This window comes from Squalius cephalus, assembly GCF_949319135.1.
Source record: "Squalius cephalus genome assembly, chromosome: 11".
Lineage (NCBI taxonomy): Eukaryota > Metazoa > Chordata > Actinopteri > Cypriniformes > Leuciscidae > Squalius > Squalius cephalus.
Genome location: NC_137132.1, coordinates 37,421,963 through 37,447,036, shown reverse-complemented (window position 1 = coordinate 37,447,036; position 25,074 = coordinate 37,421,963). Strand labels below are relative to the sequence as shown.

At 42.8% G+C, this 25,074-nt stretch overlaps 2 protein-coding genes across 4 annotated transcripts in view; both read left to right on the top strand.

Annotated features, from left to right (window-relative positions):
* The window catches only part of dnajc30b (DnaJ (Hsp40) homolog, subfamily C, member 30b), a 354,582-nt gene that overhangs the window by 77,126 nt on the left and 252,382 nt on the right, over positions 1-25,074 (top strand). The gene's annotated exons all lie outside the window — the stretch shown is intronic.
* The window catches only part of LOC307166908 (P2X purinoceptor 4a-like), a 33,522-nt gene continuing 18,354 nt past the window's right edge, over positions 9,907-25,074 (top strand). For all 3 annotated transcript variants that reach the window (XM_079885670.1, XM_079885669.1, XM_079885671.1), the window contains exons 1-8: positions 9,907-10,165; positions 10,359-10,503; positions 20,180-20,251; positions 21,143-21,215; positions 21,309-21,405; positions 21,509-21,589; positions 21,743-21,884; positions 22,031-22,161. In XM_079885670.1, the coding sequence (XP_079741796.1) occupies positions 10,041-10,165; positions 10,359-10,503; positions 20,180-20,251; positions 21,143-21,215; positions 21,309-21,405; positions 21,509-21,589; positions 21,743-21,884; positions 22,031-22,161 (866 nt within the window). In that variant the 5' untranslated portion in view covers positions 9,907-10,040. The remainder of the gene's footprint in view (positions 10,166-10,358; positions 10,504-20,179; positions 20,252-21,142; positions 21,216-21,308; positions 21,406-21,508; positions 21,590-21,742; positions 21,885-22,030; positions 22,162-25,074) is intronic.

Here is a 25,074-nt window from a genome sequence, read left to right as displayed (position 1 = left end):
TCCAGATGGCAGTAGTGCAAACAGTATGGAAGTAAAATAATGTCAAATGTTTTTGAAACAAAAAGCCTGTTGAATTGCACTACTTGAAAAAAAATAGGCATTGCATTAACCATGCTTGCATTTTAATGCATTGTATTTTTAGGGCTTGCATTTTTATGGGCTGAAATTCAACATGGTTGAATATTTAAGCTGTGAATATTTCAATTAAAAACATTTCAAACACATTTTCATTATTAAAAATTCAATAATCCATATTCACCTTTCATATTTCATTTCCAAAATATTCAAACTGTTTAAAAATACAACCTATAATATTCAACAGGCAATTTTCGGTCCATTTTATTTCGCTTTGAAAATTCGCTTCCACAAATTCGGTGGTTCAAATTCGACAGAAAATATTACGTTGACATCCATGAACTGCAGGAAGAGCAGTAGATTACCGAGCGTACTCTCCATCTGCTGTTAGTCGGCTTCACCAGCAGGTGGTGCAAAAGCTCGTGTTGTTGACGAAGACAGAGCAACAGTTAGAGCAAGCCATTCATTCATAAAACTCATTTAACAGCAATGCAAGTGTATTTGTGATTATTATGACGGCGGTTTTATGTTAAATTCAGTGTCTTCACAGTTACTTTCCCTGTGTAGCCTACAAGCATCTTTCTCTACCGTTAACAAGATTATAATGTTATTCCCCGCTGCGGATATACAGATCCAATATTACATTTTTGAGGTTGACATATATTTCTCTTGGTTGTTTAGTTGCCTTAACTTTATATTGTGGCGATGTGCTGCATGCAAGCTATTAGGGTTTCCCTCAATACTTAAGGATTCACCAGCTGGACATATAAAACGCTTAACGTATAGCTTAATGGACTAATTACAGTGATATAAAAGACCAAACTCGTTTAATGCTGAGCGTTTCCCAGTGATAGACTGGCATAAAGTTGGCTTGACAGGACATTCGCACATTTAGGGACCGTCTCTAAAGTGTATACGACTTTGGTATACACGTTTCTAACTTCAATAGCATTTGAATAGAACAACTTACAGTCATAAAACCAACTATAAAGTGTTCATGTAGTGTCAGGCATAATGCGCACCCTTTGGATTTTTTTATATTTATTCAATTAAAGTTTGCTATTGAAGTTAGAAACGTGTATGCTAGTGTTTTATGCAACTTTTGAGACGGTCCCTAAATGTGCGAATGTCCAATGTCAAGCCAATTTTACATTTATTAGGCTACATTTAGTCATTTATTTAGCAGACGCTTTTATCCAAAGCGATTTACAGTTAAACTAACAAAAGGAGGACAGCAATATGCAAGTGCTATGACTCTTCCCAGTTTAAGCTAATGCAATACACGTAGGCATAGCCTATACTATACTATACTGTAGAGAGAGAGAGAGAGAGAGAGAGAGACGAGAAGAGAAGAGAAGAGAAGAGAAGAGAAGAGAAGAGAAGAGAGAAAGTGTTAGTATTGATCAAGTGTTGATTTTATGCCAGTATATCACGAAACGCTCTGCATGAAACTTTGCGCGTTACGTTCATATTCTTAGTCCATCGAGCCTATATAGTAGCCTACAGCCTACATCCCCAATAAGATGCTTGTAGGCTACACAGGGAAAGTAACTGTGAAGACACTGAATTTAACATAAAACCGCCGTCATAATAATCACAAATACACTTGCATTGCTGTTAAATGAGTTTTATGAATGAATGGCTTGCTCTAACTGTTGCTCTGTCTTCGTCAACAACACGAGCTTTTGCACCACCTGCTGGTGAAGCCGACTAACAGCAGATGGAGAGTACGCTCGGTAATCTACTGCTCTTCCTGCAGTTCATGGATGTCAACGTAATATTTTCTGTCGAATTTGAACCACCGAATTTGTGGAAGCGAATTTTCAAAGCGAAATAAAATGGACCGAAAATTGCCTGTTGAATATTATAGGTTGTATTTTTAAACAGTTTGAGTATTTTGGAAGTGAAATATGAAAGGTGAATATGGATTATTGAATTTTTAATAATGAAAATGTGTTTGAAATGTTTTTAATTGAAATATTCACAGCTTAAATATTCAACCATGTTGAATTTCAGCCCATAAAAATGCAAGCCCTAAAAATACAATGCATTAAAATGCAAGCATGGTTAATGCAATGCCTATTTTTTTTCAAGTAGTGCAATTCAACAGGCTTTTTGTTTCAAAAACATTTGACATTATTTTACTTCCATAAAACAGATCATGAAAGGGGTCAGTACTATCCTTAATGATGGTACAGGCTCTTCTGTGACAGCGAAGCCTGTAAATGTCCTCAAGGGGGCAGTGGAAGTTGATGATTTCTGCAGTGCAGCCCTTTCAACCCTTGAACAGTTTCCATACCAGACTGTAATGCAATATGTGCTTTCTACCATGCAGTCTGGCAGAGAGATGGGCCTTCCTCAGTTCTGGGGAAGTAAAGTCTCTGTTGGACCTTTTTAACCAGGGCAGCAGTGTTAACTTTTCTTTCTTTATTGTATTTCTTTATTGTATTTATATAGAACAATTTGTTGCAACTACCGTTGCCCAAATGTGCTGTACAGAGATAATAAATGTAATATCAAAATATAAAGACAACACAAAATGGCATGAAACAACAACAGAAAAAATTACATTTACATTTATTCATTTAGCAGATGCTTTCATCCAAAGCGACTTACAAAGGAGAACAATAGAAGCAGTGAAACTAACAACAGGACAACACAATGCAAGTGTTATGACCTTCCCAGTTTAATCTAACACAGTATATGTACTTTTTATTTTTTCATAAATAGATATAGATTAGAAGATTCTTTCATCCAGCCAGAAATGTCTGTCAGGCAGGCTGAGATACGATCAGCTACCGTCGGATCGTCAGGCTGGAATGAGAGGTAGAGTTGTGTGTCATCAGCGTAGCAGTGATGGGAAAACCATGTTTCTGAATCACAGATCCTAGTGATGTCATGTAGATGGAGAAGAGAAGTGGTCCAAGCACTGAGCCCTGAGGCACTCCAGTAGCTAGATGTTGGGTTTTAGACACCTCACCCCTCCACGACACCCTAAAGGCCCTACCTGAGAGGTAAGACTTGAACCATTGGAGTGCGGTTCCTGAGATCCCCTTCATCTTTAGGATTGACAGGAGGATCTGCTGGTTAACTGTGTCAAAGGCAGCAGACAGATCCAGCAGGATGAGAACTGAGGATTTGGAGTCAACACCCAGAGGAATTAAAATCATGAGTTAATAGATGAGTTTTTAACAATGATTTAAAACTCAAAATAGTCGGAGCCAATCTGATGTGAACGGGTAACAAATTGCACAATTTCAGGGCAGCGATCGAGAAGGCGCGGTCAACCCCTAATGCGAGTTCACACTAAACGATTTTAGGCCCGATTTTCATTCGCCGACAGTATTTATGAGATCGCTGACAAATGCCCAAAATCATAGGCAAATCGGTGCTCGTTCACGTGAGTGACAATCAAGCAGTGTGAATTATCAAAGACTCGATCTGAGAAAATATCTGTGAGATATTTGGCATGCTAAATATCTGGAGCTGTCGCAGTTCAAAATCCTGCTATGTGAATGTGTTCTGACTGAAAACTACATCGGCGAAGACCTACAGCCAATGAGAGAGCAAGATACAGGACAGTGGGATTTTCGGGGAGGAGTTATAGACCAGATATCAGTATTTTAATAGATACATTTACAATTATATCAAACAGAAACAAAGTACAAACATGTGCTTGACCCGCAGCAACAGCAGCACATTGCAAAATTATTTATTTACCCCCAACTGTCTTTGCAGAACACACAATCTTTGCTCCCCTCATCTCCCCAACCATTTCCTCCTGCATAAGCTGTTTTTGTTTCTCCTTTTCACTGCAAATTAGCGCACAGACAATTTGGATTGTCTGAAGATTCTTGCTGGCTATCATTTACATTTAATAACAGAACGGAAACGAATCGGCAACCATTACAGTGAAGACAAAATTGGTGTAATGTGCTCACGCTTTCGTGTACCTGTCGATAGCCTAGCGGCCGCATTTTGGACTGCCTGCAGACCACCATCCGTCTTGAGACTGTCCTCAGGCTTACCCCTGACTTGAAGAGGCTGGGTTTTTTCCAAGGGGCCAAGGCTCTGGTGCAGCCGTGGACCACCTTGGTATGGAGATGACCTGAGCGCCATGCCTGGGGAGGAACCCCCGGTTTCAGCCAGAACTGCAGATGAGTACTGCAGTACTTTCTGGGTTTTCAATTGAAGCATACCCAACTGGAGTACTGATGACGCAGAGTCCATGAGGCCTAGCATCCTCTGATAGGTTCTGAGGGGGCGCTTGGGCCCCACTCTGAACGAAGTCGCCTCTCCTCGGCTGTGGTCGGTCTCCTCGGCTGTGAACCGCTCCTGGTGCGCTCCTGGCAAATCCGCCGTTATAATAGCAATCCGCCACTGAACAAGCGCGCCTGCTCTTAAAGGGAATGTGAGATGTCGCTCTGATTGGTTTATTTCACAGTACAACCAAACTACACCTATGAGTAATGAAGCTACTTCAGACCAACCCCTTTTAGATTTGCGTCGAGACCCGCCCTAAAACTACTTGCGTTTCGCGCTTGATACTTGCGTTTCAGATCGTTAAAATAGGGCCCTAAGTGATCCCTGACGGATCCATGACCTTGTTTTCACCGGGGGCAGAACAGACCGGGCGACCCGATGAAGGAGCTGGGACAGTGTGCACAGGAGGAACCGCACCAGCATGGATTCTTGGTTCTTGCTTCGGCTTCCCATGTTGAACTCCATCATATCGCCGGGATTATAATCATCCGGTCTAAAGTGAACGCTACACACTACCGCATTTTTCGAAGCAGATGCAGAAGTGAAGTCCTGTCTCTCTTACCTGCACAAAACGCACCCAGGCACGGAAGATAATAGCACTGTCCTTTTTCTTGTTCGATGTCCTTATAGGCTATAATTCACAATAATTGACCATGACTATGATAAATTGAAATACAATAACTACTGAAAACACACTGAATCACGACCGCTCCCACTGAATACACTATTCTGCACTGAGCAAACGCAGAGCGGGCAAGCGACTCTCTCTCGTGACATAATATGACGCGATGATAAATAAAAACAAAAAACGGTTTTCAACAAAGAAACTGTGACTTTTTCTACTAAATTTGTGCCCTTATACTAGTGGCATAACTAATTAATGAACTCCCCAACACATACACATTAATCTCTATCCTAAAACTACTGTAGAATACTGTAGATTCTTACCCTGTACAAAAAAAAAAGACCTTCAAGGCATAACAAGCAAAAGAATATAGTTTCTTTATGACGTTCTGTACTCTAAAGGCAAATTTCAAGCATTTTAAAGGGCACCTATTATGCCTCTTTTCACAATGTGAAGTTTTAGCTCAAAATACCCAACAGATAATTTTTTACAGCATGTTTAAATTGTCATTTTTTGGGGCTCAGAAAAACACACCATTTTAGTGTGTATCCCTTTAAAATCAAATTAATTGCTGCTGTCGGCCCAGGGGGCGGAGCCTCACGAGCTTGCGCTCAGAGCCAGGACAATCTCATCTGATAATATCAAAACAGAAACTCTCAGTAACGCTGTTCATTTCGACCAGGAGTCTGACAATAATGCCCACAGAGCCAAAGATCATTTGCTGTATGGAGATAGAACAGGTATCGTTTAGTTTAATTACGGTTATAACTAATTTGTCATCTGCTTTTATCCACTATTAATACAAGCCTGCTGTAGCAAACCCCGTCCGAATGATGACCAAAATATACTGATGAGTTTAATGAAGTTCTCTTACGAGAGGTTCTCTCGTACTGCGTAATATCTTACGCTATGGGGAAATCACTTTTCCGCGAGATATTGAAGCCAAAAATTATCCTTAATTTTGAAATAATGTAAAATGCGTTGCGGCAGCATGCGGGCATAGGCAAGACGGCTTGCGTGCCTATTGGCTGCCCTGCGGCAACTGCAGCAGCCTATCGAGAGAGGCCTCCCGCCGAAACTCGCGTGGCCTGGGCCTATAAATAAAGCTCGATAGGCTGATTTCACTGATTTTTCATCTCTTCTCACGCATCGCTGGATCCGAAGAGAAAGAAGCCGCGCTGTCTGAGAAAGCTCTTCAGCGGGACGAGCCACTGCACCTGAAGCCACTGGCCGCGCCGCCTTCAGTCGCCGTTCCTGCTGCGCTATCCGGCGTTATATCCTTTTCTCTGCTGCTGTGTTTTGTGTATGTGTGTGTTCGCCGCCGAGACACACTCTCATTGCACTAAAAGAGCTGGGTGTCTTTTTCAAGATGCCCCTTTCCTGTGACTCGTGTCGAGCCCCACTCAGCGATGGGGATCGCCACGTGATCTCCGTTTCCTGCCTGGGTGAGGATCACGCAGCTCTCGGGCTCGCTGACGGCGCTGCCCTCACTGCGAGCTACTGCCTATGGCGACTCTGAGGACTCACCTGGCATCCTTCTCTGAGACTGCACCTCCGCCCGCCGCGGTACCTTGCCGTAAAAAGCGCCGTGCTCAACGGGTCCCGGAACCTCCCCCAACCCACAAAAGCTCGCCGGTTCGCCCGCCTGCTTCACCCGCTTCGCTAGAGTCTCTTCCTGATGGACAGCGGCCGCCGTCTGCTACCGCTTCCGTCGTGGATATCGACCTAGAAGCCGCGTCTGTGGGGGATGATACCTGCTCTCCCTCTGTTCGAGCCGCGCAAACTGCGCTGTTCACAAGGGAGGTCAGGAGCGGACGGTCACAGGCTAGTTTTCTTTACGTTACAAGAAAGCTACCCCGCCCTTGCGCCCCATTCACGTGTCACTCACCGGCGAAAGGAGAAAAGAGAGTGTTTTTGTCCCGCCGAGGCCGGACTAACCTCCATTTCTCACACATTTCTCTGTCCCCTCTTGAGTTCAGGCGACTGGAAATTTCAATATTGCAGCAAACGAGCCTGTTATAATACACACACGCCTGCAAACAGACGCCGAAGCAAAACATGATGACGCTCTCTCTCTCTTCCCACTCTCTCCCATTACTCGGGCCGCGCAAACTGTGCCGTACACAAGGGATGCGCTGGCCCATGTCTGGCCCCGCTGCCCGCTCTATGCTTTTCCCCCCGTCGCGCTCCTACCTCAGGTATTAGAGCGGATCAGGGAAAACTGATGCTCAGTGCTACAAGTTGCTCCGTTCTGGAAGAACCAGGCTTGGTTCCCGGTTCTGATGCAGCTGACAAGCACTGCCCCATGGCCGATACCAGTGAGAAGGGACCTCCTCTTTCAGGCCGTGGGCTCGATCTGGCATCCTCGCCCGGAGCTTTGGTCCCTAGATGTGTGGGCCATCAACGGGTACCCGCTAACCTCCCGGAGGGAGTGTTAAACACGATCATGCAGGCTAGGGCCCCCTCTACGAGACGGCTCTATTCCTCAAAATGGTCTGTGTTCACTAGCTGGTGCACAGCCCGTGGCATATCACCCCCAAATTGTGGGGTGACGGAGGTTCTCTCCTTCCTGCAAGAGCTACTGGATAAGGGCAGAACCCCATCCACGCTCAAGGTTTACGTGGCGGCCATAGCAGCGTTTACTAAACCGACGCTTGGCCAGTCACTTGGAAGGAACGATCTGGTCATTCGCTTCCTTAGAGGAGCTAAGAGGTTAAATCCTCCCAGACCTCCCTCAGTTCCCATGTGGGACCTTTCTACGGTCTTGGAGGCCATGAAAGGTGCCCCATTCGAGCCAATCCAAACGATAGATATTAAACACTTGTCTTTCAAGACAGTGTTTCTTCTGGTTCTCGCTTCAGTAAAGCGTATAGGGGACTTACAAGTGCTCTACGTGAGCACGACATGTATGGAGTTTGGGCCAAATGACTCAAAAGTCATACTCAAACCGAGGCACGGGTATGTTCCTAAATCCCTCAACACACCGTTTAGGGCTCAGGTGATTTCCCTGTCGGCCCTGCCGGTCTCTAATGAGGAGGAGGACACAAGCTTCCTTTGCCCGGTCAGGGCATTAAGGGCTTATGTGTCTCGCTCGACTGTCTTCAGACAGACAGAGCAGCTCTTTGTCTCGTTCAACGGACGTTCTAAGGGACTAGCCGTGTCGAAACAGAGCCTATCCAGATGGATAGTTGATGCTATAGCGCTGGCTTACGCCTCTAAGGGCCTGTAGTGCCCGTTAGGTGTCAGAGCGCACTCCACAAGAGGCATGGCCTCGTTGTGGGCTTGGTCTAGTGGGATTGCCTTGCAAGATATCTGTATGGTGGCAGGCTGGGCCTCCCCGTCTACATTTCTAAGGTTTTATAACCTAGAGGTTCCCGCTTTGCAGGCTAAGCTGCTTTCGGTCTAATAAATCGGTATTGTCTGCCCCGATGCTTTCGGCCCAGAATATTGAAACTGCTTGAGCTAAGCTTGCTGATTGATCATGCAACTCTATGGGCAGTGTGTAAGACCCATAATATTCATCAGTCCAGGCCGAGTTTTTTCGCCCTGGCTGTGTGGAACACTATCAATATAATTGCTCCTTATAGGATGCTATTTATTACAGGAATGATGCTATTCTAGCCCCTCTTCCTGGACTCTCTGCGAGTCCCTGATGATCATGTACTATATGAGCCCCGGGCACTTGCCCTTGGGACTTTGGTGTTGGATCTCAGCACACACGGCGTAAGATATTACGCAGTACGAGTAAACCTCTCGTAAGAGAACGTACTCGGTTACTAACGTAACCTCGGTTCTCTCTAGAAGAGGGAACGAGTACTGCGTATCTTTGCCGTGCCTGCAACACGCTCTGGTTCACTTCGGCAATGAAAAACCAGTGAAATCAGCCTATCGAGCTATATTTATAGGCCCAGGCCACATGAGTTTTGGCGGACCCATTGGATCTGATGGGGGCCTCTCTCGATAGGCTGCTGCAGTTGCCGCAGGGCAGCCAATAGGCACGCGAGCCGTCTTGCCTATGCCTGCATGCTGCCGCAACGCGTTTTACATTATTTCAAAATTAAGGATAATTTTTGGCTTCAATATCTAGCGGAAAAGAGATTTCCCCATAGCGTAAGATATTATGTAGTACTCGTTCCCTCTTCTAGAGAGAACCGAGGTTACGTTAGTAACTGAGTACGTTTATTGTACATCACACAAAAGATGAAGCGTTAGTTTTACTCCAGACAATCACTGTAAAAGCTAATAAACATAGTGTGCATTAAAGTCTTATCCATAAACTCTCTCTCTCTCTCCCTTTCATTGTCATCAACATACACAGCGAAGTACACAAAACACTCGTTACAACCAATCAACAGTAAACAAATATATACACACCTTTTCAGTGGGTGTTTATAAACTGGTAAACTTTATATCCGTAAAACGACTCGATGAGCTGTCATAAAGTGCGCACTCTGACTTTCATTTCTGCCAGTAATGTTAGTCCTGTCGCTCCTCCAGAGACTGTAAGCTGGATCACGAGAGCAGTTGTACAGATCCATCCGCGAGTAACAACGGGAGTAAATGAAGACTGCTATGTTCATTCTTACATCCAACAACAACACACCTCAATCGCTTAGGAGACATTCTTGTCTACAGCTGCTCTGGCGTCGGAGCAATGGCGGCCTGTGTCCAGCTCACTCAGGGCGGGTCTATGCTCAAACTGCAGTGTCAGTCAACAGTCGTGGGCGGGGCTTGTGCAATTCTACGTCACACTGCATAGAATCTGAGAACAGCTCATTCTGAGACAGTGCTTATGATTTATGGGGATTTTAAAAAAAGCACTGTGTGGATTTTCATCATTATAGGGTGGTTGTGAACACACACTGCCAACACATAATTATGTTAAAATATGAATTTTGCATAAAAGGTGCCCTTTAACTGTCCAGTAGAGCTCAAAACACTTCACTCTCAGTGTGTCTCTGCAGTCTTTTTAGTACACGCCTACAAACTTCAGACCTCTTTCACTTCTTCTCAAACAGAAAGAGAAGAGAACGTGAGAGGATTGAAATCTCAACTATATGAAGCAGCCTAAATAACAATGAAAAAGAAGGTGGAGAGGTTTTTTTGTGAATACTCTACACCACGAATGCTAGTGGTAAAATCCCGTAGAATCGGAATATTGTATCGCCTGTATCAGATGTTCGCGTTTTTTTGGATTCTCTGGTAAGTTGCTTGAGTGACTAAAAAAACAACCTTAGAAAATTCAGAGTCATCAATTTACAGTGTAGTCTTTATCTAATCTAAATGATTTGCAAACAAATGACATTCACACAGTTAATTTCACAGAACTTCAGCATAGTGAGCATACAATAGTAATGTTTACTTACGTTGATTCTGGTATGTGATTCTGTTACAGGTATGTGATTCTGCGTCGAGACCACCAGACCACTGACAACATCCTCAGCTCTGTCACAACCAAAGTGAAAGGCATCGGTCTAACAAACACCAGCGAGCTCGGTGAACAGATCTGGGATGTGGCTGACTACATCATCCCATCTCAGGTAGTCTGTTGATATGGTGAGAGGTACAGGCTAGATGATTTTAACTGCACAAATGAACCCTTGACAGTGACAACATATCACCTCAATGATCACAGAGAAGTTATTGGCTGAAGGATTTTTTGCATGCTCACACACTGCTTTGTGTTTGCTCTATTAACTTACAAGAGTTATTTACAATGTTAGTAAAAGAAAAGAAAAAAGGGTAACACTTTATAATAACTGCACGCTATTAATCATTTATTAAGCATTAGTAAACAGTTAATTCGTCATTTATAAAGCATTAATAGATATTAATAAGCGGTTTATAAATACAGTTATAAATGTGTTGTTCTTGATTTATAAGCATATCTATAATGTGTTTAATAATTTTCATACTTTATTAATGATAAATTTATCATTTCTAAATGAAGTATTGCACTATTTACTAACCAGTTATTTAGGAGTTGTCAGTGGTTCATAAGATCACTTAGAAAGTGTAAGTAAATGATTAATAAACTGTTTAAATACATATTGTTATTCAGACATATAGTAATAGTTACTTAGTGTGTATTTCTACACACTATGTATTTCTACTGTAATTCAGGGTTAATTCAGGTAGTTATTAAGCATTTAGTAATACCTCACATTTCAATGCGTGTGTGTTTGTGTGGTAATGTGGGCTGGTGTGGCTACAGTGCCAGGGCTGAATTTTTGACCCAGGTCTGCCCCCTGCATATGGCCTACAATATTATTCTCTGTATCGAATCATGTTATCTTATAACCCCAGACCCTGACGTTTCGGGCTCAGCCCCTGATGTTTTTAAAACCTAGAAACGCCCCTGTCAGTGTTGGGTTTCTGTTGTGTTTCTGTTTAGTTTGTTTTTTCATTGGACTTGTCTTTCCGTCATTATCAGTTCAGTTAATTCACCTGTGTCTAGTTAATTATCTGTTCCACCCGTGTTTCTGTAATTAGTGTTCATCAGTGTCTGTATTTAGCTCTCTCAGTTCAGTTAGTCCTTGTCCGTGTTCGTCTGTGTTACGTCATGTTTGGTGTATGTGTAAACCTTCTGCCTGTATTTGCCTGAGTTAATTAGTCAAATTTATGTATTGGAGTCATTTGTCTCTTCGCCTTCTTCATCCCGCACCACACCCTGACAGCCCCTGCATATGGGCCTACAATATTATTCTCTGTATCGAATCATGTTATCTTATAACCCCAGACCCTGACGTTTCGGGCTCAGCCCCTGATGTTTTTAAAACCTAGAAACGCCCCTGCTTTTGATACGAAACAGTCTCAGCTTTCAAATTATGTCAATTTTATTACTAAATTCAAACAATAAATACCGTTTTGGCGCTCTTTAATATGACGTGACAGATCGCTGTAGCACCTCGGTTCAAGCGGCACGTGAACTGATCTAAAGCTCTTCTTTAGTTTGTAAATAAATTCGAATGAACTATGTTGGAAGATACAGTAGCCTACAACTTGCTGAAATATATCATGTCTCATGAGAACAATATGTCACGTAACGTAACATTTACCTCAGAAAAGCCATGGCCACTGCATATAGCTAGAAAGATTAACTTGGCCTATAGAGAGGAGTATTTTTGCTAAATATATGCACTATATTACATATCATAATTTTACTCATATCATAAAAAATATTAAAACGTTATTATTATAAAAAACATATTATATTTGATTTAATTTCAACCTTTAATAATAATATCAACTCAAGGAGATTTTTCCTTGAGAAAAATTAACATGTAGCTATATACGGTACCTGATATTTGTCCAAATTAATTGATGTAAACAATGTTACATGTTGTTACTAAACTTAATGAAATTCTGTTTGGTCAGCAAATGGTTTGAGAATAACAATACACTTGTGATGCAAGTTTGATTTATATTCATAGGCTGCCTGCTGAACATGGGTTTGAACTCTCAAAGTTCAGATTAATGCATTCAAATGTAGAAAATATCTTGCCCCCAAATCTAGAAGAACAGAGGTCCACCCCTCATAATCTCACAAAATCCTGTGGATTGTTTTGACGTCACTAGTCTAGTGGTGATAGGTATTACAATCTGATTGGACCAGTCGTTTCGAGTGCTGTGGCTACTCAAATTTGGCTTGATCAGTAAAAAAAGCTGTAATTTCCAATATACACTCTGTTTAATTAACACAGTCTCACCCCAAAACGTCACATACTGACGGGTCTTGACCATACGGCAACATACGACGAAAACGGTACCCCTAAAACGTCCATATGTGACGATTCGGGTTATGGGTAGGTTTAGGTATGCGTTAGGGTACCGCTAGGAGGCGCTGCTGGTGCGCTTATGTCTTCGTCTCATATGGACGTTTTAGGGGTACCCTTTTCGTCGTATGTTGCTGTATGGTCAAGACCCGTCAGTACATGACGTTTTGGGGTGAGACCGGGCTGGTTTAATTGCCTTTTTTATTTGAAGGTGCATCTTTCACAGTCGTTCAAACAACTGTAGAGTGAAGGGTGTATGCTTTTACTTCTTACAGTTAAATAATAGCTATGCTAAAACATACTCTTTTGCTCTCTCTAGGCCCATTTTGTTGGATCATTTATAATTAGGCAACAAAAAAATATGCAAATGAGGCAAATTAAAAATTAGGCAATGTTTAAAAATTTAGTCTCACTTCAACTTAGGGAAAATGGGTTATGCTGTAATAATAAATAGTTATTTTTCCAATACCTTTCACACACAAAAATAAGCTCAAAGAGTGGTTCTAATAAATATCATTTTAAACAGGATGGGACAAAAGTTCTGTAAGACGTTTTGGGGCTGTAGGAAACTCAGAAGCGAAGACCAGGAGACTTGGTTGTATCTTCAGCAGGACTCTTTATTGAGAACACAAGCTGCCGGCTGCAGTCATCAAGTCTAACTAAGGCAGTGTACATTGTAGTTTATATACATTTAGTACAGTGTTTAGAAATGGAGATAAAGCACCTGGGTGACGACCTTACACAAAGCATGCAAATGAATTATACAGGTTTAGGAACCCGTCCTAGACTTTGATAGTGTTACCAATCCTAATCCAATCAGCATAACTATTCAAAGACTGGGACAGGGGCTCCAAGATCTATTAAAGACAGAGGGTGAGAGTCTCAGTAATCTGACTCATTTAACTTACAGTAGAGAGAACAGGAAACTTTGATTAATAGCTGATATCATCATCATAACCTTAAATCGTGTTCTCAAATTTTATTTTCCATAAACAGGAAAAATAAAGACTAGTGTCCTACTAGGGGACTTCAATATTGATGTCTCCAGAGATGATGTTGTAAAGAGTGACTTAATTAATACCTTACATTCATCTTCTTTTTTTGTACCATAAATCATTTTACCAGACGCATTCTACTAGGTCAGCTATTGACAATATCATCACAAACATTCAAAACACTAGGCTAGAATCTGGAGTTGTGTTATCTGACATTACTGATCATTTTCCAATTGTATTATTTCTAGATCTTGCTAGTAAAACTAAATTACCATGGCGAAAAACAAAAACTAAAGTACTAAATGAGAGAACTCTGAAACAACTGAGTGAAAGCTTACAGGCTAAAACATGGGAAGCAGTCTATGACTGCAACGATCCTGACACTGCATATGACAACTTTATAAATGAGATCACAAACTCCATTTATTGTAACATCCCAGAAAAGGATGTCGTATACAGCACAACTGGTCACAAGCCCTGGCTTACAAAGGGTATCTTAAAATCTATCACCCACAAAAATAAACTTTATAAATGTTCCTTAAAAACCCCAAGTGCTATGAACAAGGAAATATACACTAGTTACAGGAATAAACTTACACATATAATAAGGAAAAGTAAAAGTAACCATTATACATACCTCATAAAAGCATCACAGGGTGACTCCAAGAGGTCCTGGAAAGTGCTAAATGAAGTCCTTAACAAGAGCAAAAACAGCACTGTGCTCCAAAATGCTGTGGGCATACACTCACATTCAGGTAATACTTTTACAAATGACATTGATTTAGCAAATAACTTTAATAATTACTTTAACTCTATTGGGGAAACACTCTCTAACAAAATAATTCAACCTCAGGGTATTTCTTTCAGCCATTACTTGCCGGGCACTTATGTTAACTCCTTTTTTATGGTACCAACTTACTGTGATGAAGTCTATAAAATTATCACAAATTTACGAAGCTTGTACACTGCTGGTGAGGATGAAATTTGAAGTAAAATTCTGAAAGCCATAGCACTTGATATCATGGAGCCACTGACTTATTGTATAAATCTTTCTTTGCTGATATGAACAATTATCGTACTATATCAATCTTGCCTACAATCTCTAAGGTTTTAGAAAGAGTAGTGTACAATAGGTTAAATGGCTACCTTGATAAGCTAAATATTATTGCTTCATCCCAATATGGTTTTAGGGAAAACAAAATACTACATGCATGGCTGTACTCGATCTGATTGAAAAGATCAATGATGCCATTGATAAAGGCGACAGTGGTATTGGTATTTTGATTTTTATTTATCTAAGGCGTTTGATACTATTGATTTTGAAATCTTATTGAATAAATTACATCATTATGGAATTAGAGGACTAGCACTTAGCTGAATCACAAGTTATTTATTTGGTAGACAGCAATATGTAAATATTAATGAACAAAAATCCTTAAGTAAACCCATCAAATGTGGAGTTCCCCAGGGATCCATTTTGGGCCCTCTCCTCTTTATATTATACATAAATGACTTTGAAAATTCCACCAGGGTTTTACACAAGGTTTTATTTGCTGATGACACAAATCTATTTATGTCACATAAGAGTCCATATGAATTGTGTTACGGACTGCTCGGAGACACGAAGGTTAGATCCAAATGCAGCTTTATTGGCTGGGGAAATCCAGAGGCGTAATCCAATGTACAGGTTAGGGTCATACACAGGCAGGCAGTCAAAACGAAGAAACAAACAAAACCAACAAACAGGCAGGGACCAGAGGCAAGAGAGTAATCCAGGGAACAGGGCAAGATATCAAAAACCAAGAAACAAGAAAACCAGGGAAACGCTCAGAAATGCAGTGTAACACTTAACAAGACTTCGCGGTGAGTGAATGAATGAACAAGGTATATATAGACTGAGACTAACAGGATGATGAGACACAGGTGAATGCAATCAGTGAATGAGGTACAGGTGAAAGTGATCAGTGATAAGTGATAATGAGTCCAGGCAGTGAGTTCTGGGAAATGTAGTTTGAGAGTGGATGATAGTCTTATGTGGAGTGCCCTCTGGTGGCTCTCAAGGGCAACTCCAGCTGGTGATCGTTACAAATTGGAAGAAACAATAAATAGCGAGTTAAGAAATGTAGATATTTGGTTTCGGTGTAATAAATTATCCCTTGAACATCAATAAGACAAACTACATTGTGTTTCATTCCAACAAAAATCTAATGGTAAACAATGTCTGTCTTAAAATAAATGAACAAATTATTGAAAGAGTTAACAACACTAAATTTCTCTGAGTCTTTATCGATGAATGTTTACACTTCAAATGCCATATTGATCAGTTAATAAAAGAAATTATCTAAATACGTTGGATTATATTTTAAAGTACATTTTGCTAACTTTGTGACGCATTAGTATTATAAGCATCTTAAAGATTCTTGTGTTAAACATCCAATCAAATTACATGTTCAAAGGCCTGCTTGGACAATGGGTCGTAAAGAAATTTCACTCCCTTATAACCAGTTATTATTGATTATTAATATTTCATAGAGCTAATTTGCTACACTGGCCTAGCTCTACCTAATTTTATTTACTATTATTGGGCATGCAATGTTACACTGGTTGGGAAGAAGGGTTTTCGATGGGCACGAGGCCTGGACGCAAATGGAGTTTGCCTCTAGCTCATTTGATCTAGGCTCCATACTTTGTTCCCCATCTCCTCCCACTCGAAGCCAATTCTGCGCTAACCCAGCGGTCTATCACTCTATTAAAATTTGGTCTCAATTTAAAAGACATTTTAAGTTGCAGACAACGTCGGTGCATTCTCCCATAAAGAATAATTATAATTTCCCACCTTCTCTCTCAGACTCTACCTTCGGAACTTGGTCCTCGAAGGGCATTGAGTCTATTTCCAATCTTTATGTAGACGGCAAGTTCGGATCATTTGCCCAACTATCTCAATTATTCGATTTACCCATGTCTCACTTCTTTAGATTTCTCCAAATTAAGCACTTTGTTCAGAAAAGTATAGCCTCCTTTCCAGATTTTTCAACGAGCAACACAGTCAACCATATCCTTTCATTATCCCCTTCACATAAAGGTCTAATCTCGATTCTCTATAACAGCATATGCAATGTATCCCCACATTCTTTGCAGGATGTCAGGAGACTTTGGGAGAATGATCTCGGGGAGGAATTTACAGATGATCACTGGAAGGCTGTGCTTGACTCAGTTCATACATCGTCTCCTTGTGCCTGACACAGCATGATACAACTTAAAATAGTTCTAAGCCAGAGACTGTTAACGGCATACCCCCAGAGCTTCCTTTGCCGCTGGTCCCATCCAGCCCAGAGCTTCCTTTGTCACTGGTCCAATCCAGCCCAGAGCTTTCTTCGTCACTGGTCCCATCCAGCCCAGAGCTTCCTTCGTCACTGGTCCAATCCAGCCCAGAGCTTCCTTCGTCACTGGTCCAATCCAGCCCAGAGCTTTCTTCGCCGCTCTTCCCGTCCAGCACAGAGCTTTCTTCGCCACTGGTCCCATCCAGCCCAGAGCTTTCTTCGACACTGGTCCAATCCAGCCCAGAGCTTTCTTCGCCACTGGTCCAATCCAGCCCAGAGCTTTCTTCGTCACTGGTCCAATCCAGCCCAGAGCTTTCTTCGTCACTGGTCCAATCCAGCCCAGAGCTTTCTTCGTCACTGGTCCAATCCAGCCCAGAGCTTTCTTCGTCACTGGTCCAATCCAGCCCAGAGCTTTCTTCGCCGCTCTTCCCGTCCAGCACAGAGCTTCCTTCGCCGCTGGTCCAATCCAGCCCAGAGCTTTCTTCGCCGCTCTTCCCGTCCAGCACAGAGCTTCCTTCGCCGCTGGTCCAATCCAGCCCAGAGCTTTCTTCGCCACTGGTCCAATCCAGCCCAGAGCTTTCTTCGTCACTGGTCCCGTCCAGCACAGAGCTTTCTTCGTCACTGGTCCCGTCCAGCCCAGAGCTTCCTTCGCCGCTCTTCCTGTCCAGCACAGAGCTTCCTTCGCCGCTGGTCCAATCCAGCACAGAGCTTTCTTCGTCACTGGTCCAATCCAGCCCAGAGCTTCCTTCGCCGCTGGTCCAATCCAGCCCAGAGCTTTCTTCGCCACTGGTCCAATCCAGCCCAGAGCTTTCTTCGTCACTGGTCCCGTCCAGCACAGAGCTTTCTTCGTCACTGGTCCCGTCCAGCCCAGAGCTTCCTTCGCCGCTCTTCCTGTCCAGCACAGAGCTTCCTTCGCCGCTGGTCCAATCCAGCCCAGAGCTTTCTTCGCCGCTCTTCCCGTCCAGCCCAGAGCTTCCTTCGCCGCTCTTCCTGTCCAGCACAGAGCTTCCTTCGTCACTGGTCCCGTCCAGCCCAGAGCTTTCTTCGCCACTGGTCCAATCCAGCCCAGAGCTTTCTTCGCCACTGGTCCAATCCAGCCCAGAGCTTTCTTCGTCACTGGTCCCGTCCAGCACAGAGCTTTCTTCGTCACTGGTCCCGTCCAGCCCAGAGCTTCCTTCGTCACTGGTCCCGTCCAGCACAGAGCTTCCTTCGCCGCTGGTCCCGTCCAGCCCAGAGCTTTCTTCGTCACTGGTCCAATCCAGCCCAGAGCTTCCTTCGTCACTGGTCCAATCCAGCCCAGAGCTTTCTTCGCCACTGGTCCCGTCCAGCACAGAGCTTCCTTCGCCGCTGGTCCCATCCAGCCCAGAGCTTCCTTCGTCACTGGTCCAATCCAGTCCAGAGCTTCCTTCGCCGCTGGTCCCATCCAGCCCAGAGCTTCCTTCGCCGCTGGTCCCATCCAGCCCAGAGCTTCCTTCGTCACTGGTCCAATCCAGTCCAGAGCTTCCTTCGCCGCTGGTCCCGTCCAGCCCAGAGCTTCCTTCGCCGCTCTTCCCGTCCAGCCCAGAGCTTTCTTCGTCACTGGTCCAATCCAGCCCAGAGCTTTCTTCGTCACTGGTCCCGTCCAGCACAGAGCTTCCTTCGCCGCTGGTCCCATCCAGCCCAGAGCTTTCTTCGTCACTGGTCCAATCCAGCCCAGAGCTTTCTTCGCCACTGGTCCCGTCCAGCACAGAGCTTCCTTCGCCGCTGGTCCCGTCCAGCCCAGAGCTTCCTTCGTCACTGGTCCAATCCAGCCCAGAGCTTTCTTCGCCACTGGTCCCGTCCAGCACAGAGCTTTCTTCGTCACTGGTCCCATCCAGCACAGAGACTATTTCGCCGCTGGTTCTTACATACTGATTAATATCTGTATAGCACAGCCAGCCATAATATGTGTGTATACATTTGGTCCAACATGTGCTGTAGAAAATGCTACATGGTTTAATAGAAATTTAACAAAATTGTTAAATGAAAAATGTGTAATCAAATCAATTGATATAGTCAGTAGGGTTGGATATCAATAAACATTCAATTTGATTCAAAATTAAAAAATAAAATAATTTTTGCATTAGAGTCGTCTTGCATTGTAAAAACAGTTGCATATGAATTATGCAAATTGGGACAAAGGGCGTGTCTCGTTAGCCATGACATAATCAATCAGTGAGACACCTGCGCTTGCAAAGAAGTGCAATTCACGGTTCATTGTTGGACAGTATAATGTTGTTTATATGTCTTTGTGGTGTTTTTAATACGCTTTAAGACAAACCATGTGTACATTCATAAGTCAACATCATTGCTGAGTATTTTGTCTTGTCTCAAAGACGCAGTTTAAAATCGCTGGTGTTTCTGACTTCAGAAACAACTTCCTTGTAACCAATCAGGTCAACGTGCCGGCAGGCTTTGGCATAGCAGTGCCAGTCTCAAGAGTCTTGAGAGATGCCAGATTATATTTTTCTGTTGATATGAAAAATCTGGTAGATTTAGCAATATAGCGGGTGTACATGCCTTCTTCCACTGACGTTCTGAGTTGTTCAAAGCGTTTCTGATGATTGTTAGAAGGCAGACTGAGAGGGCGAATGGGAACATAGTTTGTGAAACATTATTAGCTGTTTGAGAACATAGTCAAGCAAAAGGCTAATCATATTAATTACTGTTATGTGTTGGACATTGTAAAGAGCGATACCATTGTGCAGTTTACCTCAGTAAGTTGACCGAGTGAATCTGTGAGCTGGTGTGAGTGTGTGGAGGCGGGGCTAATTAGCATATTCATAGATCCGCATATACTAAATCAAGCAAGGGTGTAGAGTTAAATTCAAGCTATTTAAATTCAAGCTATATTAATGCTAGAAGATTTTTTTTTTTCATAGGATAAAATGTATAAATATGTCATTTTGGTGATCAAAGATGAGTTTTATGGGATAAAATGTCTTTCTGCTCTTTGTTGGATTTGTTGGATTCATCATTCTATTGACCAACATGTATGCAGTCTGGGATAGTCACATTCTATCAACATGCCTTTAGACATCTAATACTCATTACTCAGGAACTATTTCAGGTGTCACTGATCACATTCACATGTTTTGCATGTTGCAGGAGGACAGTTCTTTCTTCCTGATGACCAACATGATCCTCACACCAAACCAAACACTGTCAAAATGTGCAGAGGTGAGACATGAAGAAAGTGTGCTCTCTGTTTAATCTTTCCTCTTCTTTGAGCTTCCATTTAGACACAGGCACAAACACAACTAAAATTACACCTCAAAAAAAAAATTCTGAATAATATTAATAATATAACATTATATCAATGTCATTCAACTTATTGAATGACCATAAAAGATTTGGCTGTTAATTTATTTTAAAACTAAATCAACTGATTTGACTGATTTGATTTGACATTTACCCGTCAACTGATATCATCTGATTTGACATTTACCACTCTTTGGCTTAATTCAGACGAGACCACTTTGGCAAGTTTACTTGAGTTTATTGAACACAATTTATCTTTGGCGGTATGGTTCCTTATGGGGGTTCTTGCTCCATAATTAATGACATACGTAGCTTTAGCATTAACCCCCCTATGGAACCATCAGCTTGAGCAATACACAGATGATTAAGACAGTTTAGTAATGTCTTTAAGCCGTGGTTAAACATGTAGACGTAGCAGTGAAGTCCGGGACGTCTATGCTGTAGCTTGCTATGAGGAAGGGTGTGTCTCTCGCGATGATGTCTGTGGCTCTAGGACTTGGAAGCCTTGATAATCTGAAACAAAGAAGACAACAGCCAAAAGGTGCACAGAAATATGCTTGATACTTATAGTGGTGAGGGTGGGGGGGTTGTGAGTAGTTTAAGCATGTTTCCCAGGCGGAAGTGCCGCGTATATATATCCTTCCGGTCTAATAGGAGAACGGTAGTGGTTGGAGCAATTTGACAGCTGACCGCGTCAGCTGATCGCAGCCTATGCCTACGTGGCCTGTCTGAACTAACGCTGTGCTTGATTATTACATTTATTAATTTTTTTGTATTACATTACTTGGTATTCATTTTAATTTAATTTAGTATCCAACCCTGAAATCCATTTGCACATCTGACATGAACTGCACCAAAGGATTTAAAGATCCTCGAGGGAATGGTATGGCTCAATCTGTACACTGCATACAAAATATTACTTTTTGTGACTTGAAATCCAGGCAGTACTGACTATTTAGACATGCCTCTGTTTTAGGTGTTCAGACAGGTAGATGTGTCGATTTCTCAGACTCAGTGAAGACATGTGAGGTGTTGGCCTGGTGTCCTGTGGAGAAGAAAGTCAAACCTCCGAAGTAAAACTCCAACCACTCACCATCTCAAACTAAAAAAATGTATTTCTTAGTTTTAGCAGTAAAGTTTTTCATAATATTCATGTTTTTTGCCTTGATATTTCAGTCCAGCACTCCTGGCAGATGCTGAAAACTTCACGATATTCATAAAGAATAATATCCAATTCACCAAATTTAACTTCAAAAAGTATGTTCATCTCTAACACATATTTCAGCACCGTTTTTTTTTCTTCTGTATTTTAACTACAAATCTGCAACAGAAGTGCTGCAAATCAAACATATAAATTTTACATAATAAAGTGAGTTAATGTAGTGTTGCTTATTTCTTTATTTCTTGCAGAAGGAATATCCTACCAAACATGAGCAGCTCCTACTTGGCAAACTGTGTGTTCAACAGGAATACTGACCCTAACTGCCCAATTTTCAGAATCAAAGATATTTTTGAAGAAGCTCGAGAGGATTTTCAGACCATGGCAGTCTATGTCAGAAACTAATTTTATGTTTATTTGACATTGATTTTATCATGAATAAGCTTTAATCCCCTTATGATACTCTGTTGATGAATATGTATTTTGTTGGTGCACTGCTGTAGAACTGACTGACATCTTTGAGTGTTTTCTGTGCTCAGGGGGGAATAATGGCAGTGCAAATCCAGTGGGATTGTGACCTGGATATTGACTCGTGTGCTCCCCAGTACTCCTTCCGCAGAATAGACAAGAAGGACCCAGAAAGTAGTGAAACCCCAGTGCACAACTTACGGTAACAGATGTTTGTACTGTAACTATGTTGGGCCTGTTCAGTCCTGCGTGTTCGGTCTTTTCAGTGTGGCAAAGTAATATAATTCCAATTAAACTTTTATCTGACTCCATTTTATCACAACCTCGAATTTTGGTTAGAATGGCAATTAGTTATTGACCATTTATATAATAATTTATCTACACACTTGATTATTCTATTTAACTCTTTATTGAAATCACACTCACATTCGGATTCCTATAACACTTCGAGTCTCGCACCAGCCGGAGATACGGATCTTATAATCACAAACTCGTCGGTCCTGGTCATTAGACAGAGGCAATTGACTTGTACCTTTAGATGCCATACCATGCTTGCTATTTCTAATAGTGTGCTATTTAGCGCCCATAGATCTGTACACACTTAATTAAGGTAAGACTATATCTAACGAGATGTCATGACCATTACCATATAAATAAGCTGACCAACTTTAGTTACCTTAAAAGTGAAGTTTGTCATTTCTGCACTACTAACAGCACCAATCAGAATTCCAAAACAAATGTGTTCTATTGACCAACATGTTTGTAGTCTGAGATAGTTACATTCTATCAACATGCCTTTAGACATCTTTGTCATATCACACAAGGCGAGGAAGCAATAATGCAAGTAAAACGTACAGTATATTTATTAGTAGTTGCACAAAGTCAGATGTAATCAGGACAAACAGAGTGGCAGTTGGGTGGCGCAGGGACCTCGACAGGCAACACAAATGATGATGGTGGTGAATGGTGATATCCGTGAATGAACCAAGTTGTCATAATCCAGACAGAGAACGAGGAACAAACTGCGACACCAAACAGGAACACCGACCACAAATCACGTCAGACTGAAGCACAACAGGAAACGGCAAACAGAATCGGGAATAGGACACAGCACGAGAAGACTTCACAACGATCTGACAATGGAAAGAAGAAAGCCGGGAGTATATGAAGGTGCGTTGAATAGTTGCAGCTGGCGCCGCTAGTGAGGATCAGCTGTTGCCGCTGATCAGCGGTAACGATCCGGACCACGCCCACACACATTCACACATAAAAACAATGACACGAGACAAGGAGACGCTGAATTTGTGAACCGTGACAGTACCCCCCCCCCCCCCCCCTCCTAGGAACGCCTCCTGGCGTTCCCAGAATCCCTTATCTGTCGATTGTAATCATGGATAAGGGAGTGATCCAGGATGTCTCTAGCAGGTACCCAACTTCTCTCCTCCAGACCATAACCCTCCAAGTCCACCAAGTACTGAACTCCGCGTCTCCTCCGTCTTGATTCCAGAATACGATTAACCGAATATGTAGGTTCCCCATCTACGAGTCGCGGCGGGGGAGGAACCGGGGCAGGCAGATTAAAATGAGAATGAAACACGGGTTTTACTTTTGATTCATGAAAGACGGGATGAATTCTCCTGTACGCCAGAGGAAGGTTGAGGCGGACTGCCACTGGACTAATGATTTTGGTGACAGTGAACGGGCCAATGAATTTGGGAGCAAGTTTATTAGAAACGGAGCAGAGTGGAAAATTCTTGGTTGAAAGCCACACTTTTTGACCAAGACATATACAGGAGGCTTAGACCAGTGGCGATCGGCTTTAGCCTTGGTGCCCCCACTTGGAGCAGAGTCTCACGGGCTTTAGTCCATGTGCGGTGACACCTCTGGACGAAGGCGTGAGCGGAGGGGACGGCGACTTTGGATTCCAGATGGGGAAAATTGGTGGCTGGTAACCTAAGCTACACTCAAACGGAGATAGGCCCGTGGATGACACTGGCAACACATTGTGTGCGTACTCCACCATTGAAAGTTGTTGGCTCCATGAGGAAGGATTCTTGGATACCAAACATCGCAACACCCTTTCCAAATCTTGGTTGGCTCTCTCAGTTTGATCATTGCTTTGGGGGTGAAACCCTGAGGACAGACTGACAGTCGCTCCCAGTAATTTACAAAACTCTCGCCAAAATTTGGACACAAACTGGGGTCCCCTGTCGGAAACCACGTCCATCAGGAGGCCATGTAAGCGAAAGACGTGGTCCACAGCGATCAACGCTGTCTCCTTGGCTGAGGGTAATTTGGGCAAGGGAATGAAATGAGCCGTCTTCGATAACTGGTCCACTACGGTCAAAACGGAGGGAGGGTGGTGATAAAATCTAGAGCTATGTGGGAGCAGGGTCTCGAAGGGACTGGCAGCGCTTGAAGTAACCCATCTGGAGGTCGATTGGAAGTTTTACCAGTGGCACAAACTGAGCAAGCCAAAACAAAACTGTGAATGTTATGAGCCATGAGTGGCCACCAGAATCGTTGCTTGACCAAAAAACTAGTGTGGTTAACTCCTGGATGACAAGCCACGTTGGAACAATGCCCCCACTGAATGACGTCAGACCGTAATCCCTCTGGCACACATAAACGATTCGGTGGGCAACCGGGCGGAGGCGTTACCCCTTCTAAGGCTGTCTTGACCTTCGATTCGACCTCCCATGTGAGTGTGGAGACAAATAGGGTCTCGGGTAAAATGCACTCGGGAGTAGATGGGCGTTCGGAACGGTCAAAAATACGCAATAAAGAATCGGGTTTGATGTTTTTGGAACCCGGGCGGTACGAGAGAGAAAAAGCAAAATGACCGAAAAAAAGTGCCCACTGAGCCTGCCTGGAGTTCAATCTTTTGGCGGTTCTGATATATTCCAGGTTTTTGTGATCGGTCCAAACAATAAAAGGTACCCCCTATCCTTCTAACCAATGATGCCATTCCTCCAATGCTAACTTGACTGCCAACAACTCCCTGTTTCCAATGTCATAATTACGTTCGGCAGGTGATAAATGATGGGACAAAAAACATGCAGGGATGCATCTTGTCATCTGTGGAAGAGCGTTGGGATAGCACTGCGCCTACCCC